We start from the raw sequence: 20,861 nt of genomic DNA on the forward strand, positions 1-20,861 counted from the left end.
TACTAAATAAGTAAAACTTTAAAGAAAAAAAAAAGTTTAGGGGTTGGGGATTTAGCTCAGTGGTAGAGCGCTTGCCTAGCAAGCACAAGGCCCTGGGTTCGATCCTCAGCTCCCCCCCCCCAAAAAAAAAGAGAGAGAAAGAATAAAATAGCTGGGCCATGGCAGGCAAGAAGACTCCTGAACTAAAGGTATTGCCTCCAAACCTGACAATCGGGGTTGGCTCTGTGACTCTGGTGGAAGAAGATCCTACTCCCACAAGCTGACCTCCACATGTGCTCTGATCTGTGCATGTGAGCACACAAAAATTTTTTTAAAGAGTTTTGGTTTCGTTTGTTTTTTTCAAAGCGGGGATTCTCTAGCCCCAGCTGCCATGGAACTCTCTGTAGACCAGGCTGGCCTTGAACTGAAAGATCTGCCTGCCTCTTCCTCCCAAGTCCTGTGATTAAAGGCATGAGCCACCACCACCCGGCTAAAAAGAATAATGCCATTCCACCAATTAATTTTGTAGTTCTTTTTTGGTGTTTTTGGTTTGTTTTTTTTGTTTTGGTTTGTTTTTTGTTTTTCAAGACAGGGCTTCTCTGTGCAGCCCTGACTGTCCTGGAACTCATTATGTAGCCCAGGCTGGCCTCGAACTCACATAGATCCACCTGCCTCTGCCTCCTGAGTGCTGGGATTAAAGGTGTGTGCCACCTCTGCCTGGCTAATTTTGTAGTTCTCTTAACCAGGATTTAGTGATGAGCACTTTGACCAGAGAGTATACCGATGAAATCCTTCTGAAAATAAAATACAACTGCAAAGCTGACAGCTTCTGGAGTCAGGTGAGGTGGCATGTGCCTACAGTCCAACTCCCAAGAGGATTATAAATTCAAGGACAACTTGGGGAAATTTGGGAGATGCTTTTCACAAAATAAGAAGTATAAAAGCTGGCTGGTTGGGGCTGGAGGGATGGCTTAGTGGTTAAGAGCACTGGCTGCTCTTCCAGAGGACCCAGGTTCAATTCCCAGCACCCTCATGACAGCTCACAACTGTCTGTAACTCCAGTTCCAGAGGATCTGACATCCTCACACCAATGCACATAAAAAATTAAAAAAAAAAAAAAAGTGGCAAGATGGTTCTGGGGGTTACGTCACTTATCAGCAAGCCTGACAACCTGAGTTCAACCCACAGGCCCCACATTTATGAAAGGAGAGAACCAACTCCACCAAGTTGTCCTCTGACAATTCCACACAATGTGCTGTGGCACGTTCACACCCACCTACAATAAGTAAGTGTAATTTTTAAAACAGGACATAGGGGAAATGAGTCAACAAAGGATAAAGCTGCAAAGATTGAGTTCCCTCTAATGAAAAGTTGGCCAAGCTCAGAAGATTGCTATATTATGCTGTGTCCTTTTGATGGGAAATATGCAATGTTTAAAACTGAGGAAGGCCAGGGGGTGGTGGTGGCTCACGCCTTTAATCCCAGCACTCGGGAGGCAGAGTCAGGTGGATCTCTGTGAGTTCCAGGAAAAAGGCGCAAAGCTACACAGAGAAAACCTGTAAAAACAAAAAACAAGACAAAATTAAAAAAAACTGAGGAAGAATGGCATGGAGGGAGGGGCAGGATCATGCTACATAAAATCATAGGCTATAGAATGTATTATCTTAGATATATATTTACAAAATAAACATTAAAATATTAATCACTAGGTAGTGGGATAAGCAATCCTCATGCTATACTCTCACATACTCAGTATTTCCTTCAATGCAAGTGGGGGATTCAGGCCTTGGGGAATTCGGGCCTGGAGTTGTAGTTCAGGTGGAGCTCATACTTAGCAAGCATGAGATCCCTGCATTGAAACAGCATACAGAAAAGGGATGGGTAATGGATGTGGGTGTCCAGTAGCTGCAAAGTTTGTACTGATCTGTCTGCTCCTAGTGTGTGCGTGAAGAGAGCACAGACCTCATCTCCCATAAGGACACACCCACCTTGCCTCTGGCCCTGATGGGCCCAAGTGCTTCCCACATACCCGGCAAGTCAGCTGCCAGCACTGTGCCTACCATCAGTCGGTAGGCTAGGGCACCATGCTCCCTCCAGTGTTCAGGAGCAAAACCTGTTGTTTCATTCATATTAGGGGAACGGAAGTGAAAACAGGCATTTGGAAATGGGCCACATCGACTTCAGAACTTTCTCTTCAAGCTTCCTTATTTAGGTGTGGCGTTGCTGAGGCTTGCACAGATGAGGAAATTGCTTAGCCACCCACCCATGAACGATGGAATTGAGGCAGAACCCCAAGTCTTGCACTTTCCAGTACATAATAAAGGCACCACGTACACTTGGTAGTTATATGCAGAGGAAAAGACTAAAGGAATGATACAATAATTGCAATAATAAAATCAATAGGCTCGGGAGCTGGAGATAGGGCTTATTTATTGGTCAAGAGCACCGCTGCTCTTGCAGAGGACCCGAGTGTGATTCCTAACACCCACACTGTGGCTCACAACTATCTGTTAATCTAGTTCCAAGGGATCTAAAGTTCTTTTCTGGCCTCTCATAGCACCCAGGCACACATACAAGTGGTGCAGAGACATTCATGCAGGCAAACACTCATACATATAAAATTTTAAAAAATATTGTTTAAATTTCTATATATGCATACATATTTATATATAACAAGTTAATACTTAAAACTATTTCAATATAATCAGACTAACACAAAAAGCAGCTTATAGTCATAGCCCACCACAACCTTTGAAAATCAGTAAGAAAACACACATTATTGTTTATTACATTAACTTACTTGTGGAGAGGACAGAGGACAGCTTGCTGGAGTCCATTCTCATTGGGACAGAGGGATGGAACTCACGTTTGATGGCAGGCTCCTCTAACCTCTGAGCAATCTCACCTGCCACAATGATTTTGTTTGTTTTTTGTTTATTTCCGCAACTGGGGAGTAATCTCATTTGGAAAGAAGGCCTAGAGCCTAAACTTCCTTATTTTAAATCTTGTGATTGTGTGTGAATTCCTGGGCACAAAGTAGTGGCGCCTCCACCAAATCCTCAGAAAAAAAAAATTCTGAAAATGCTTTAGGAAACACAATCTGAGAAGAAGGAACCTCGGTTGAGAAGATGCCTCCATAAGAACGGCCTGCAAGCAGGGGGGACGGGGTATTTTCTTCATTGATAAGGGAGGACCTAGATCACTGTGGGCAGTGCCACCCCCAGGTCCCTGATCCTGAGTTATGTCTTTTGATGTTATCTACTGCAATCACAGCAACAGAAAGCAAATTCGAATGCCAGCACTCAAGAGAGAGAGAGAGAGAGAGAGAGAGAGAGAGAGAGAGAGAGAGAGAGAGAGAGAGAGAGAGAGACGAAAGAAAGGAAGGAAGGAGGGAGAGAGGGAAGAAGAAAGAGAGAGGAAGGAAGGAAGGAAGGAAGGAAGGAAGGAAGGAAGGAAGGAAGGAAGAAAGAAAGAAAGAAAGAGAAAAAGAAAAAGAAAAAGAAAGAAAAAGAAAAAGAAAAAGAAAAAGAAAAAGAAAAAAGCAAATTAGGACAAACCCCAAAGCCAGCTGAACCCAGCGCATGGGCAACTGGCTGCACGGTGTGTGGTGGTAGGCTCTCACGCTGTGGTTCCACGTGTCCTGAATGCCGAAACTCGTGACAACTGTTTTGTTGTTTTTTTGTTTTGTTTTGTTTTGTTTTTAACAGTAGAGAAGTTGTGACCATCCTACAGGAAATGTGCAACCGCTTAAACACAGCAGCGCCGGGTGCGTGAGCCTGGGAAAAGAAAACGCTCTCCAGGGACCCCAGCCCCGCCCTTTCAGACGCGCCTAGTCCAGACCTTGAGCCACGCCCCCAACGGACACGCCCCGCCCAAAAGCGAACCACGCACCACCCAGCGCCTGAGCCACGCCCCAGGGAGCCTGACAGCCTAGCCTTCCGGGTGCCCTCCTCTCCTCCTTAGCAACCGACAGGACGCTTTCATCTTAGCAACTACTCCAGCTGCCACCATGGCTGAAGAGGAGGTCCCTGTGGTGACTGAGAGAGTTCTAAAGATACTGAGGGTGTTCATAAACCAGCTGGACACTTACAGCAGCAGAAACATAGGAAAGGTGAGCGGCGGCCCGGGTCAGACTCAGTGTGCGTCCTTTGTCCATCCCCACAGCAAAGGTCTGCACTACAGGCTGTTAGGTGCCTCCCTGTGGGGAGGATTCCAATCTTGGCACATCAGTGCCTCCAGCACCTGTCCCTAACCTGGCTTGACCCATGCTCCTTCCTGGAAACCTAGGTGTTTGGAGACTGCAAGCAAGTCAGACTTTAGTTCTTACTTTTTTTTTTTTTTTTTTTTTTTTTTTTAGCTGAGGATCGAACCCAGGGCCTTGTGCTTGCTAGGCAAGCGCTCTACCACTGAGCTAAATCCCCAACTTACTTTTTTAATGTGAGGAAACTGAGGCTCAAGAGAGAAAAGGGTTTGCAAAGACCATATAAGGAATAACGGTCAGGGTGTGAAGACAAATTGAAAGTCTAGCCATTACGTCGCCTGTGAAGCATTCATCTACCCTTTTTTAACCATTTATTTTGTGCTAGGCACTATTTTTGACCAGGTCCCATTAAGCTTCCTTACCCCCAGGAGGGCTGGGGAGACAGCCCATGGGAGATGGTACTCAAGGCACAAGCATGGGGCCTTGAGGTCTGACCTCCATCATCCATGTAAGAGCTGGACAAGTAGTAACACTGGGAAGCAGTCAGGGAGATCCTGGGAGCTTGCTGGTCAGCCATTCTAGCAGAGATGACAAGCTCCAGGCTCAGTGAGAGACCCTGTCTCGAAGAGTAAGTGGAGATATAAAGAGAAAGCCACCTTTCTACCTCTAGCCTACACACACACACACACACACACACACACACACACACACACACACAGACAGAGAGAGAGAGAGAGAGAGAGAGAGAGAGAGAGAGAGAGAGATCCCAAGAGAGAAGCTAGCACCTGTCTTCTTAACTTGTTCATTTGTCAAAAGAAAGTCATGTTTTAGAGGCTGGAGAGATAGCTCAGGGTTAAGAGCACAGGCTGCTTTTCTAGATGGCCCAGGTTCAATTTCCAGCACTCATTTCATTCAGTTTCCAGCAGAGCACCTCCATCTGCAACTCCAGCCCAAGATGATCAGATGCCTTCTTCTGGCCTCTGTGGGCAGTGCATGCACATGGTACACATACTTACACACAGGCAAACACTCATATGCATAAAAATAAAATAAGTAAATCTTGGCACATGCTATTAGAACTCAAGTTTCCTGCCTCCCAAGATTGTTAAAAAAGAGTCTGTAGAAATAAAAACCATAGTGAATCCTTAAGAAAAGTCATCTGATGACCCGTTGTGAAATTAAATTCTGGCATGGATTATTGAGGGGTCGGGTCTCCCTGAATGGCTACACAAATATAGCACTGGCGTAGACAGAAGAGCATGTTAGTGGACAGCTAATGCTGGGACGCTCTCACCAGAGCAAGCAATGTGTTGTGTGTAAGTGCACAGTAGAGACGGTTGTGAGGATGCCAGGAAAGCAGTTCTCTTCAAAATTGGATGTACTTTTTATGAAGTGTTTTTCTTTTATTTTCTTTTTTCTTTGGTTCCTTTATGATCTTAGTTGTCCGGTTTTCATAGTGGTTAGTGTTTTATTTTAATTGACACTGGAATGAGATAGAGATTTTACATTACAGATTGAATCTTAAAAAATAAACAGATAGGGTTGGGGATTTAGCTCAGTGGTAGAGCACTTGCCTAGCAAGTGCAAGGCCCTGGGTTCAATCCTCAGCTCAAAAAAAAATTAAATTAAAATTAAAAAATAATAAACAGATAAATCTTAGCCAACATAATTATTCTACTTTATCATTCAGTAAGAGTGGCCACTGGCCCCATGTGGTCACCTCAACATGGGTAGTCCCCAAAGAGAAGAGCTGTAAGCTTAAATGCATATTGAATCCCAAAGACGAGCATTTGACAAGGAGAGGGCACCTCTGCAACTCCAGCATTCAGAAGCTGAGGCTGGTCTGAGCTACATAGTGAGACATTGTCTATGAAAAAAGTGGGGAGTAAAGTATCTCATCAATTTTAATAGAGGCCGAGAATGTAACAGGGTGCCAGACCTTAGTAGGCCCTGAGACCTTAGCACAGCTGACTCCATGATAGAAGAACCATTCAGGCTGTAAAACTCAGCATGTAGACAGCACCACCTGCCAAAACTAAAACAAAGGCCTAATCCCCTGAAGTCTATATAGTTCTGGGTGAAAGACCTCAGACCCCTGGGATACTTTTGTCTTCGGGAGGGCACCCCAGAAACCAAGATTCCAAACCAGCAGATGCAGCACAAAAGAAGAATGTAGAGCAGCGGTTACAAGCATTTTTGAAGGCAGAAACTACAAAATTTGCATAAGATACCAGGTGCCCCGGATTTGGCCCAATTTAAAAATCATCATATATTTCAGCAATCGGTTTGTTACACGGGAAATTTTGTAACACTCATCGTAAACTGGTTGGCTCAGGGGAGATTTAGGGGGAGCGGTTACTCTGGAGGGGAGTTCGCATAGTTACAGGCTTGTGATTGGCTGACATTTGACCTAGTTTGCTGGACTCACCAGATGGTCCTTATCTTGGGTCCCATTTGGGGAATTTTTAAACAGAGACTTATTATTATTTTTTTTAAATCTATAACTACAGACCTTGTCCCAAGGCCGGCATCTGGACTCTGAAACTTTTTACTTATTTCCAGGGAGGGGATGGGTTAGTGTCTAACGCAAGCAAGTTTACAGAAGCAAAGTCAGCAATTTGCAATTGCAAAATGTATCTCTAATTTTTTTTTTTCTCACTGGGAACATCTCAAAATGTATTAACCTTGCTGTTTAGCTTTTGTAGTTTGGCTTCTGGCTAACTGTTGTTAACTGAAGTATGTCAACCCAGAACGTGGTTTTTGTGCTTAAAAGCTCACCCTGAAAAAGGCTCAGTACTACACTAGGATCCTGAGCACCCAATGTTGTCGACAGCTGGCTAATAAAGACTTTCTATTGGTTTAAACCCATGTTTGAGCAGTCTTCTCTAGTGAATACCCCATAACAGAAAACATCTTCATGGTGGAGCATTTGCCTAGCATCTATGAAGCCCTGTGTTTAAAATACATCACAAGCCAGGCAGTGGTGGTGCACGCCTTTAATCCCAGTACTGATGAGGCAGAGGCAGGTGGATCTCTGAGTTCAAGGCCAGCCTGGTCTACAGAGTGAGTTCCAGGACAGCCAGAGCTTCACAGGGAAAACTTGTCTTGAAAAACCAAAAATATATAAATAAGATACACCACAGCCATAATTTATATTGATTGTATATTAAACTGATAAACAGTGCTTTGGGTTTATTAGATTAAATAAAACATTTAGGGCTAAAGGATGTGGTAGTGATCTCGGTCAGCATGTACAAGGACCTGCTTTTGATCCTCAGTACTAAAATAATGTTTTAAATTGAATTTCATCTGGTTTTGTTTGTTTGTTTGTTTTTTAGATGTAACCATTGGATAGTTTTAGACTAGGGATGTAGCTGAGCCAGCATGGTGCTTGCCTAGCAGGCACAAAGCAAACCTGGTTGTCTGTGACTGTGATTGCATTCAGGAGCTTAGAAGTTGAGGTCATCTTTGGCTACATAGCAAGTTTGAGGCCATCCTAAAATACATGAAATTCTGCTTCAAGAGAGAAAGACATAGATGGAGAAGAAGGAGGGAGGCAGGGAGGAAGAGGGACGGGTAAAGCTAGGCAAACTGATTTTTGTTTGTTTGGTTTTCAAGACAGGGTTTTTCTGCATAGCCCTTGCTTTCCTGGAACTGGCTTTGTCGACCAGAACTGGCTTTGTAAACTCAGGGATCCACCTGCCTCCAGAGTGCTGGGATTAAAGGCCTGTGCCACCATACCCCACTGACAAACTGATTTTCTTGTTGTTGTTGTTTTTGTTTTTCGGGACAGGGTTTCTCTGTGTAGCTTTGCGCCTTTCCTGGAACTCACTTGGTAGCCCAGGCTGGCCTCGAACTCCCAGAGATCCGCTTGGCTCTGCCTCCCGAGTGCTGGGATTAAAGGTGTGCGCCACCACCGCCTGGGAGCAAACTGATTTTAAATGACCTCAGGGGCCCATCTTGCAGATCTGTGTTCCCATTGAACAAGACAAACATTTTCACCAGAGCCCAGCTCTACCTTGAGCTAAAGCAAGCAGCTGCGGAAGCTCTCTGCCCCTGTGTTGCTAACTATTCAGTGTCTTCTCCCCTGTGGGGCGAGCATGGTCACATCAGCCTTGTTATGACCATGAGGTCCAGGGCTCTTGCCCAGTCTGTGGGGTACCCAGTAAAGGCAAGAGTCTAGAATCATCACTCAGCGCCCAGGACATTTCCATTCTCTTGCAGTTCCTAGCCAACTGTGTGGCTGGGGCTTCCCTGGAGGAGATTGCGGAAGAGGAGGAAGAAGAAGATGAAACAAAGCCAGCAGCTCCAGAAGCTTCCACCGCAAAAGTGAAGGAGGGCACATTCCAGATCGTAGGCACCTTGGCCAAGCCGGGAAGCGTCAGGCCCGACTTTGCAGTGGAGACATACTCAGTAAGCCCCCGGGGCTCTCTGTGGGACTTGATGAGGGCAGAATCCCGTTGGTGCCACCCCCCTCCGCCATCTCAGCCCTTCTGTTCTACAGGCAGGCTTACATGGCGGGACATGGGAAATACCTTTTTAGTTTTTGTTGTTGTTGTTTTTAAGATTTATTTATTTATTATGTATACAGCATGTATGACTGCAGGCCAGAAGAAGGCACCAGATCTCATTACAGATGGTTGTGAGCCACCACATGGTTGCTAGGAATTGAACTCAGGACCTCTGGAAGAGCAGTCAGTGCTCTTAACCTCTGAGCCATCTCTCCAGCCCATCTTTTTAGTTTTTTTAAATCTTTGTTTCATCTGTGTTCATGACTGCAGGTGTGTGCATGTCACAGTGCACATACAGAAATCAGAGGAGTAAATGTTTGCCTTGCATTTTGAGACAGGGTCACATTGTTGGATATTGCTGCCTACACCAGGCTAGCTGGCCCATGGGCGTTCAGATCCTTCTGTCATTGCCTCCCATCTCTTCAGACTTCTGCATGTGTCTCTCTACTGCATCCAGGTTAACATGGGTGCCGGGGATCCGAACTAAGGTCCTCACAATTGTGCACCAATTACTGAGCCATCTCCCTAGCCCAGGACACATCTTTCTTCTGTGACAGAAAATACCACAATGTAAAGTCTCCACTTTAAATTTGGGGCCATAGCAAAGAATTTAAATGAGATATTCTTGGAAGAGATGTGTCTAGTCCTGACTTCCAAACTCATAAAAACCTTCTCTCTATGGAGCATCAATCATAAGGCCACGTGATTTTACAGGAAAGAGGAATAGTGTGTGGCAATGGGGACACACATGCCTTCTATATGCCTACTGAGCATCTGTGCCACCTTTACCTGACAAATTAGACCCTGTCCTCACTGGGAGACATTTCTGTACCTCTAGAAGAGGTGCCCTCTCTCCCAGGATAACCTCTCCATCCACCTGGCCCTCTACTCTCTAAACCCACCATACAGTGCTGCGCACCTCATAACCTGTTCTTACCTTAAGATTTAACTCATTACCAATGTTAATTACAATATGTGAGAAAAGTATTATTGAGCCCTGTATTGCAGCTGTTCCTCCTGGCTCATTCTTGTACTCCAACATTTGGGAGGTAAAGACAGAAGAATCACAAGTTCAGGGCCATTCAGTACAAATGAGGGCCAGTGTTCAGATATGTGAGCCAATGGAGCCATCCCAAATTTCAACCATAACAGAGACCCTGTCTTCAGATAAGGTGGCAGATTGAAGTACTAGAAGTTAGGATGTCAATACATCTGTGGTGGTTGGAATGAGAATGGCTCCCATAGGTCATATATTTGAATGGTTGGTTCCCAGTTGGTGGAACTGTTTGGGAAGGATTAGGAGGTGCGTGCTGTGGATGATTGATTGATAAATAAAACACTGATTGGCCAGCAGCCAGACCAAAAAGTATAGACGGGACAAAGAGAGAGGAGAGGTCTGGGAAATAAAAGGCTGAGGCAGAGAGACGCTGCCACCTTCCACCATGACAAGTGAGATGTAACGTACCGGTAATCCACGAGCCACATGGCAACTTATAGACGAATAGATATGGGTTAATTTAAGATATAAAAACAGCTAGCGGGGTTGGGGATTTAGCTCAGTGGTAGAGCGCTTGCCTAGCAAGCGCAAAGCCCTGGATTCGATCCTCAGCTCCACATACAAAAAAATAAATTAAATAAATAAAAACAGCTAGCTAGAAGCCTGAGCCATTAGGCCAAACAGTTTAAATAATATAAGCATCTGTGTGTTTATTTTATAAGTGGGCTGTGGGACTGCAGGGGCTTGGTGGGACCCAAAGAGAAGCTCTCCAGCTACAGGTGTGGCCTTGTTGGTCACTAGGAGTGGGATTGGAGGCTTCAAAAGCCTATTCCAGGTCCAGTCTCTTTCTCTCTGCCTCCTGCCTGTGGATCAGACGTAGGCTCTCAGCTATTGCTCCAGCACCATGGGTGCCTGCCTGTTGCCAATACTGCCCACCCTGATGGGTAAGGACTCCAGCTCTCTGAAACTGTAAACAAGCCCCCAATTAAATGCTTTCTTGTATGAATTGTCTTGGCCATGGTGTCTCTTCACAGTGCTACAGCACTGACAAAGGCAATATCCTTTCAGGGAGAGGCAACAATTCAACCTATGATATCGGCCTCTTAAAGGGTCTTTTTCTGGGCCGACTGTGCAAGGAGAGAACACACAGTAGGACCAAACAGTGAGAACATCAAGACAGAAATGGGAGCCATGTGTCTAGGAAGCTACACATTAGCGGCCATTGCCATCGCTCGATGGCCGCTAAAGGAGAGGGAAAGTGGATTCTCCCCTCCACCTGTCGGGAGCCAACTTGCTTGGGACACCTTGGCCCTGGAACTGAGCCTCTAGAGCAGCGGTTCTCAACCTTCCTGATGCAGCGACCCTTTAATACAGTCCCTCATGCTGTAGTGACCCCCAACCATAAAATGATTTTCGTTGCTACTTCATAACTGTAATTTTGCTACTGTTAGGAATCATAATGTAAATATCTGTGTTTTCTGATGATCTTAGGCAACCCCTGTGAAAGGGCCATTCGACCCCCAAAGGGGTCTTGACTCACAGGTTGAGAACCACTGCTCTAGATGGTGGTTGTGCTAGATGGTTTTATGTTAACTTGACACAAGCTAAAGTCATCTGAGAGGAGGGAGCCTTAATTAAGAAAATGTCCCCGGGAGCTGGAGAGATGGCTCAGCGGTTAAGGGCACTGGCTGCTCTTCCAGAGGTCCTGAGTTCAATTCCCAGCAAATGCATGGTGGCTCACAGCCATCTGTAATAAGATCTGGTGCCCTCTTCTGGCCTGCAGGCAAACATGCCAACAGAACACTATATACATAATAAATAAATAAATATTTTTTAAAAAAGAAAGAAAATGTCCCCATAAGATCGGGCTGTACACAAGCCTGTAGGGCATTTTCTTAACTAGTGATTGATGGGGGAGGGCCCAGCACATTGTGGGTGGTGCCACCCCTGGGCAGGTGGTCCTGGGTTCTATAAGAAAGCAGGCTGAGTAAGCCATGGAGAGCAAGCCAGTAAGCAGCAGCCCTCCATGGCCTCTGCATCAGCTCCTGCCTCCAAGTTCCTGCCCTGCTTGAGTTCCTGTCCTCACTGCTTTTGATAATGACCTGTTATATGGAACTGAGTAAAATAAACCCTTTCCTCCCCAAGTCACTTTGGTCATGGTGTTTCATCACAGCAATGGTGACCCTAAGAGAGTAGTGGTGCATTTCAGTGAGTTAAGACACTCAGTGTCTTGCGCTTTGTTCTAGTCGCCCAAGCAAATTAGAGTAGATGAATGCAAAAGGACCTGAAAGGGGCCGGAGTATAGTACACGAGCATGCCTGGGTGGAAACTGGAAGACAGCGTTGGTGTCTTCCTCCTCTGAGACAGCCTCTCCTTGGCCTGTTGCTCACCCCGTAGGCTAAGCTGGATGGTGAAGGAGCCCCAAGAATCCTCCCACCTTTACCTCCCCAGTTTTACAAGTGGGAGCCGTCATAGCCAGCCCTGCATTGTTTTGTTTTGTTTTGTTTGTTTTTTGAGACAGGGTTTCTCTGTGTAGCTTTGGAGCCTGTCCTGGAACTCGCTTTGTAGACCAGGCTGGCTTCGAACTCACAGAGATTCACCTGCCTCTGCCTCCCGAGTGCTGGGATTACAGTCGTGCGCCACCACCACCCGGCTTGCTTTTATGTAAGTTCTGAGGACTGAACTCAGGTCCTCACACTTGTGAGGCAGATGGGTTTTTTGCACACATTTTGCAGTTTTTAAAACTTCCCATTCCAGGCTGTTTTCGATGATATCTTTGTTGCTTGTGAATTACATGCAAAAGAGAGCCGAGATTTCATTTTCTTTTTTTTGTTGTTGGTGGTGGTGGTGGTGGGGTTTTTTTGTTTTTGTTTTTTTTTGTTTTTTTTGTTTTTTTTTGAGACAGGGTTTCTCTGTGTAGCTTTGCTCCTTTCCTGGAACTCACTTGGTAGCCCAGGCTGGCCTCAAACTCACAAAGACCTGCCTGCCTCTACCTCCCGAGTGCTGGGATTAAAAGTGTGTGCCACCACCACCCAACTATTTAACTATTTTCTTTTTTTTTTCTTTTTTTTCTGTTTTTTAGCTAAGGATCGAACCCAGGGCCTTGTGCTTGCCAGTCAAGAGCTCTACCACTGAGCTAAATCCCCAACCTGGAGATTTCATTTTAATAGAAATGCTTATGCAAACACCCTGCCTCTCCTGGGGTGGGGGTCGGGTGGGCAGATCTAATTCGGAGCCTGTCTGTTCCCTTGTCGACCGATTGACGCAAAACGACTGTTGCTTTTCTTTTCAGGGAATCTCCCGAGAAGACCTCCTCACGCGGCTGCTGGAGTGTGACGTTGTCATCTACAACATCACTGAAAGTGCGCAGCAAGTGGAGGAAGCTGTATGGGCAGTCTCGGGTCAGTGAGCTAGGAGCTGCTAGAAATTGAGAATGCTACAGTCCCGCCTCCCGGTTTACCCTTTGTAATCGTAAGGGGACGCTGTTTATGCGAAGCTACTTTGAGAGCCTGGGAAGAACTAGTCTGAGAAGTACCTGAAGTCTGAAGGGTGTTCGAGTGAATTCAGCCTAGATCTGCCCATTCATTTTCTTGATTTCAGGATATGGTCTGGGATATGTTTAAAGAGAAGTGCGGCCTCATCTGAGGGTCACTAAGAGGAGTAACTTGTGCTCATTGTTTAAAGCATGTGCACGTGCAGCCCAGTGCAGGCACGAGTTCTAAGATGCTACCAGGTTGCTAGATGCATTGTCTGGGTGAGTGTGGGTAGGATGTGCAGGTTAGGGGCTCAGGCCTAGAGGTGACCTCTGGTACTCAGCTATTTCCTATGCTGACATGCCTCATCCGATAGCCCTTGGCTGCAGATTTTAGACAGTTAACATACATTCTTTTAGCTGTGACAGATAGCACCATCAGAGAGTGGAGAGCATATCTTGCCTCTTTCTTTCTTTCTTTTTTTTTTTTTTTTTTTTTTTTTTTGGTTTTTCCAGACAGGGTTTATCTGCAGCTTTGGAGCCTGTCCTGGACTAGCTCTGTAGACCAGGCTGGCCTCCTGCCTCTGCCTCCCGAGTGCTGGGATTAGAGGCGTGCGCCACTACCATCCAGCTCTCATTTCTTTAAGAAAACTTCAGGGTTGGGGATTTAGCTCAGTGGTAGACTGCTTGCCTAGCAAGCGCAAGGCCCTGGGTTTGGTTCTCAGCTCTGGGAAAAAAAAAAAAAGAAAGAAAACTTCACTTCTCTACTTGGAAGAAATGGTATAACTGAATTCTATGGCTTGTGGAGTGTTTCTATGAAAGAAAATGTAGTCAGAGCCACTCTGACTGCACTGGCCCAGTCATAGTGGTATGTGTGTGGGGGGTGAGTCTAGAAAGAGCAGTCAGGGACTTTTACCCCGTACACATTTTCCAATTTTGTTTTGTCTTAAAATGAATGTGTATTCTTTGAAAAAAAAAAAAATTTTTACGCAGGCGGTGGTGTCGCATGCCTGTAATCACAGCACTTAGGAGGCAGAGGCAGGTGGATCTCTGTGAGTTGGAGACCAGCCTGGTCTACAGAGCTAGTCTAGGACAGGCTCTAAAGCTACAGACAAACCCTGTAGATGTAACCATCTTGTTAAGTAAGAAACACAGAGCCAATTGCAGAGTTAATAGCCAAGAGGTCAGAGCAATAGCTAAGAGCTGAAAACCTTACCCTTCACTGCTGCTCTGTCTTTCCTCTCCACAAGAGAGCTACTTCCTGTGTTTTTCTCTTTTTTATAGACTTTTTGTTCTGCCTTCTCATTGGTTATAAATCCAACCACATGACCTCCTCATCACTGCCTGTCTGTAAAGACCTCCAGGTCGGGTTGGAGATTTAGCTCAGTGATAGAGTGCTTGCCTAGCAAGCACAAGGCCCTGGGTTCGATCCTCAGTGGAAAAAGGAAAAAAAAAAAAAAAAAGACCTCCAGGTCTTTATGGTTGGTATTGAGATTAAAGGTGTGTGTCTCCATGCTGGTGGTGTCCTTGAACACACAGAGATCTACCTAGCTCTACCTACCAAGTGCTGGGATTAAAGGCATGCACCACCACTGCGCAACTTCTGCTATGGCTTGCTCTGACCCCAAGGCAACTTTATTAATATACAAATAAAATCACATTTCAGTACAAATAAAATATCACCACATTTCCCCTTTTCTATTTTTATTAAAAGAAAAAAGGAAAAAAGTTATAACTAATATAAGAAAAATTATATATAAAAGTACAATAACTATATACCATAAATACAAGCAATAAATACCTAAAAAATGTCTTGTCCATTCATATTGGACAAATTCAGAGAAAATAATTCCATTATCTATCCTATTTTGGTAAGTCCAAAATGTACCTGATTCACTTTCTATCCTAACTTATATTACTAACAGAACTGACTTTTTTTTTTTTGAGCTGAGTATCGAACCCAGGGCCTTGTGCTTGCTAGGCAAGCGCTCTACCACTGAGCTAAATCCCCAACCCCAGAACTGTCTTATAACGTCTTTCAAATTTATACACTTACACCTCTAGTGAGTTTCTTTTCTGACATTCTTAACAAGGAAAACTGATCTTCAACTCCCTCAGAGACCCAAGAAGGAATAATATTACCTAATAAAAAACAAAAACAGGAAGTGCATGCAAGCAGCTTCCAAAAAAAATTGTGAGTTGACAGAAACAGCCAGCTGCCTGGACAGTCACCTGAGGTTTTTCTGCAGTGTTGGGGCATCATCTTCAGCCTATAGGCTTAGTGTATCTGACAGACTCATTTGTGAACTAGGATGTATACAAGGTCAACAGTTTGACCTCACATTTGGTGAAAGCAGTCCATGTACCAGAAACACCTGAATTACATTAGTGTCATGTCATGATTCAGGATTTTAAATTCTGGAAATTGTTGATTTTTTTTAAATTCAGTTGTCCATTCTTCTTGGCTGTGTATATGTGGCTTCATCTCGGCATCCTGTTCTTCTCCACATCCCTCTATTAAACGCCAGTCTACTAGTGAGAGGTGTGAGCTTAGTTACTCTTCAAGAATAACTGTTTCATCTGCTGTTCCATTGCACAGCAGAAGCCATCAGCCCATTTGGTGTTCAGCTGCCTTCGAAGAAAAGGGCACAGTACCTTTTACAGATTGCAAAGGTCACTCACTTCAGGGATGGTGCCATATTGTCCTGGCTTCAGAAGATGCCTTTTGCTAAAGCCACAACCACACTTGTTTTGGCAAGAATCAGTAGTCCTTTGTTTCATGTCCTGTCTGTCCTGTTTGTCAGCAGTTGATTCAAGGATACTTTGTTGTCCAGTGGCTAACACAATGAAAGTTAACTCCATATGCAGTTTCTTAAATGCCCATATTTTCTCTGAAGTAGATTGGTACTGCCAGGAGCCAACATGTCTCATAGTCATAACAAAAAAGAAAATTCCTAAGTTATTAAAACATTTTAAATGCCATATTCTGTAGATCTCTGAAGGGTTTGAAGATGACCTGTGTAGTTGGAGAGCTTCTCTCCAGGTGCCACCAAGCCCTGTTAGTCCAACAACCCATTAGTAAAATAAACACACAGACATTTATATTATTTAAACTGCTTGGCCATTAGCTCAGACCTACCATTGTCTAGCTCTTACTCTTATATTTACCTCATTTCTATTAATCTATACTTTGCCACATGGCTCGTGGCTTACCAATACCTTATCTCTTTCTTGTCATGGCGGCAGCTGGTGGTGTCTCTGCCCCAGTCTCCCACCTCCCAGAATTCTCTTCTCTTGTCCCACCTATACTTCCTGCCTGGCCACTGGCCAAAAAGCATTTTATTTATATAGAGCGATATCCATAGCAGACCTGTCTATCTAAAATATATCTGTTCAATCTTGAAAACACACCTAATATGACTACAAGTTCAATTGTAACTACTAACTTTCATTTCTATATATCCTAATAGTTGATAATAATAACATTCAAGGATCAGCATTGTTAAATGAATGGTATTAAGTACAATTTCTTGAGCAAGATTAGAAATATATGTATAGCCTATTCGACCAATCTCAATCTCAATATATATAATTTGTATACAATATAAAACAATGCTATTCAATGTAAAGTATTTAAAACTAGTAATTGTCTTTTTCTTTCTTTCTTTTTTTTTTAAACAAGAACCTTAAACTAATCTCCTTTGCTTAGCCCTTTTCCTAACCTTTAACAACAACTTGTAACCAACCCTCTTAAACAATGAAAACTATCCCAGACCCAAAACCCATTAAAAGACCCAAAAACCACCCACCCCACACCACCTCTTTGTGAATGTGGGCGTCGTATTCTTAAAATTGCTTCCTGCTGGGTATGGGTGAAGGTATCTTTATTCTGAAAAGAAAAATTTTGGGTTAATTGTCAAATTCTAGGAAAGGTACTATATCCTTTGTTGTCCAGTTTGAGCATTATGCCAAAGTTTAGGGTTTAATCTCAAGTTCTTATTCAAGTAGTGTTTGAAACTGGATCATCTCAGCTACCCCTCTCAAAATTGCTCTAAGCACTTTGTAGTCCAAAGCTGATCTGTAGATGATGTTTGTCAGCTTAGTGATATTATTTTCCACATGGAATTGTCGTTGTGGAGCCCCGTCTTCTTCCTGAAGATTTCAGTTGATTTTAAGCCTGGCGGTGATTTCGTGCAGAAAACTGAAGAGACACAAACACAAAGACATGTATAGGCAGCTAATCGAAGCCTTTTCTCTAGAATTAACTAGTACTCTATATGACCATTATTATCTTAATGAAGTTTAATATATATATATATTAATCTTGTAAATTTTGATATAAAATTCATACTTTAAGAAAAGTTTAAAGAATCAGAATAGAATCAAAGAATTGAGATTAGTAATAGATAGAATAGTCCCTAAATTAATTTGGTTTTTCTCCTGTCCCATGTCAGGAAATGGATCTTTCTTCTGGTATGATACAGGGAGTTTGCATTTTCCTTTTAATAACATGCTTGAGTTTAAAGAAGGAGAGAGCCATTCTCCAACTCCAAAGTCAGCTTTAAATTTTAATTGAACTGGGACTACAAGAAGACCAATAGTGTTAACTTTCTTTCTTACTTTTTTTTTTTTTTTTTTTTTTTTTTGAGAAGAGCAGAAACAAACATTTAGGAAGACTTACGAAATTTTGAAGGTGATATACCAATAGGCCATTTTACTCTTTTTCCTGGGACAGATGATTTGTCCTTTTTCTTCAGTTGTCTCATTTGTCCAGTGTTCTTCAGATTCCTTAGCCTTCATTCTCCTAAAAAACAAAAACAAAAACCCTTCCCCAAGACTAATTTTGAGGAGGTTTCCTTTTGGCAAGTTATATCTGATTAAATGAAAAGGCACATATTAATGGTATAAGTTAGTTTAAACTGGATAGTCATGTTGGTTGATGAACTATCACCTCCTCTAATTAAGAGGTCTCTCTTGTTCAAATCAAACCTTTATCAATTTTGATGGTACCCACAGCTTATCTTCTGCAGAAACAAAAGCAAAACCTTGTCCCTGACGTAACACATATTCTGGTTTCCATTCTGAGGTCAGCACATCCATGAAGTATAATAGGCTGATTTAATTCAATAGTTTTTTCTATTATCCAATGGTTCCTCAAATCTGTCCCATGCATTCAAGGCTGCCATTCGACATAGAATTAGGGTTTGGATATCATATAAACATTGTGCTTGTGCTGCAGCATATTGGCCTTCTCCAACAAGCTGATCCTGGAAGACTTGTATACCTTTATCCCTACATTGTTTTGCTATGTTTTTAGCTTCCTTTTTGAACCACATTTGCCACTGGAGCTGTTGTCCGGGTTCCAGAACAGCATGTGGCAGCTCTCGCCAGTCCTGTGGTATAATCCTATTATAAGTTGACCAGGAGTTTAAAATTTGCTTTACATATGGGGAATGCATGCCATAAGATACTATTGCCTCCTTAAACCTTTGTAAGTCTAACATTTCAACTGGAGTCCAAATATTTTGTGTATTCACTTGACCAGGTAGCTGTTGTATGGTTACCAGATAAATTAAGGGTGATTGTGTGAAAACAGGCTTTCTTTCTATAACCTTATTATCCAATCGTGAAACAACTTTACTGTTAATTTCTTCTGTCTGAATCTGAATTTCTCTATAATTCATTTTAACAGGTTTAACAGGTTTTTCTAAAATTTTTATCCTGGCACTTAAATTGACTATCTTTTTAAATTGTAAAATAAGGATACGAAAAATAATAATGTACATAATTCGATCAACATTAATCTTCTCATATAGTTGTTCCATTGTCAGACTGCCTAAAATTTCAAACAAAGCCCAATTTTCTTCCAATGTACACATAAAACCCATTTTTTTAATGTGGAAAAAAAAATCTCTTTTAAATAGTTTCCTTTAAAATATGTGATGTAATTGACCTACCAATTCTGCATAGAACAGTAGAAATCTGAGGGAATTTCAAAACAGCTACCTAGCGTCCGAGGTGGGAATCCAGAGAGAGAAAGAGAGCAAGAAAACAAGAAAGCGTAGCCACATTCTGGCTAAAAGCTTGAATCCAACCGCTTCAATGTTCCCGTCTGAGCTGAGTAGAGCCTGGGCTCTGGCTTCCTTAAGCTCTGACCGACCACACACGCTGGCGTTTCAGCCAAAAGCAGCTCATGTGCAGTTGCACGTAGCTATTGCAATTAGCGGTAGCTCCGCAGGCCTGACTTGTTCATAGCACCAGCTTTTTAAGCAAGTAACTCCAGCTGCGGCGGTAACCGCTTGTAGCTAAGGTCGATTGGCCCTGAGTCCTAAGTCGAGCTAGGCCCGAGCTAGGCCCGAGCTAGGGAGCCCACCCAGGCAGGAAGCCGGACCCACTGCCAAGCCAAGCGGTTTTTTAATGAATTCTTGCCACGTTGGGTGCCAAATGTAGATGTAACCGTCTTGTTAAATAAGAAACACAGAGCCAATTGCAGAGTTAAAAACCACGAGGTCAGAGCAATAGCTGAGAGCTGAAAATCTTACCCCTCACTGCTGCTATCTTTCCTTTCCACAAGAGAGCTACTTCCTGTGTTTTTCCTCTTTTTTATAGACTTTCTGTTCTGCCTTCTCATTGGTTATAAACCCAACCACATGACCTCTTCATCACTGCCTGTCTGTACAGACCTCCAGGTCTTCTATGGTTGGTATTGAGATTAAAGGCATGTGTCGCCATGCTGGCTATGTCCTTGAACACACAGAGATCCGCCTAGCTCTGCCTACCAAGTGCTGAGATTAAAGGCGTGCACCACCACAGCCCAGCTTCTGCTATAGCTTGCTCTAACCCCAAGGCAACTTTATTAATATACAAATAAAATCATATTTCAGTACAAATAAAATATCACCACAAAACCCTGTCTCAAAAAGCCAAAGAGGGGAAAAAAAAGATTTTTAGTATGCATGATGTATGTGTACCCACGGAGGCCAGAAGAAGGCATCATTTCTCCTGGAACTGGAGTTACAGGAAGCTGAGAGCCACTGATGTGGGCACAATGGGAACTCAATTTAGGTCTTCTCCAAGAATAGCATATGTTCTTAGCCAACCACTGAGCCTGTAAATATATATTCTTTTTTTTGTTTGTTTGTTTGTTTTGTTTTTTTGTTTTTGTTTTTGTTTTTGTTTTTGAGACATGGTTTCCCTGTGTAGCTTTGCACCTTTCCTGGAACTCACTTGGTAACCCAGGCTGGCCTCGAACTCACAGAGATCCGCCTGGCTCTGCCTCCCGAGTGCTGGGATTAAAGGCATGCACCACCACCGCCCGGCGGAATATATATTCTTAATACCAGACATGGTATTCAGGACACTGAGGTAGGAGGATTGATGCAGTAGGATTTTTCTTTGGGCCACCAGCTCACAAATAACAACATGAAGACTTATGAATTCTGAAGGCTCTGCCTTAACTTTGGCTTGTCCCAGCTCTTATAACTTAAATTAACCTGCTTCTTTTGATCTACATTTTGCCATATGGCTTTTTAACCTTTCTTTCATTCTGTGTGTCTGACTCCCTCCTTGTCTGGTAGGCATCTCTTGGTGTAATTCTCATGCTTAGATTCCTCTTCTTTCGTCTCCTTGGAAATCCTGCCTATCCCCCCCTCCCCAGCTATTGGCCATGCAGCTCTTTATAACAGCAATCACAGCAATACA

The 20,861-nt window shown here is 43.4% G+C and overlaps 1 protein-coding gene across 1 annotated transcript in view; it reads left to right on the forward strand.

Moving 5' to 3' along the window:
• Positions 1 to 3,952: 3,952 nt before the first annotated feature.
• Positions 3,953 to 20,861, forward strand: part of Ak7 (adenylate kinase 7) — an 80,220-nt gene continuing 63,311 nt past the window's right edge. Inside the window, exons 1-3 of the mRNA XM_036206314.1 lie at positions 3,953 to 4,090; positions 8,405 to 8,593; positions 12,981 to 13,089. Of these exons, the coding sequence (XP_036062207.1) occupies positions 3,989 to 4,090; positions 8,405 to 8,593; positions 12,981 to 13,089 (400 nt within the window). The 5' untranslated portion in view covers positions 3,953 to 3,988. The remainder of the gene's footprint in view (positions 4,091 to 8,404; positions 8,594 to 12,980; positions 13,090 to 20,861) is intronic.

The sequence above is a fragment of the Onychomys torridus genome, chromosome 14 (genome assembly GCF_903995425.1).
Source record: "Onychomys torridus chromosome 14, mOncTor1.1, whole genome shotgun sequence".
NCBI lineage: Eukaryota > Metazoa > Chordata > Mammalia > Rodentia > Cricetidae > Onychomys > Onychomys torridus.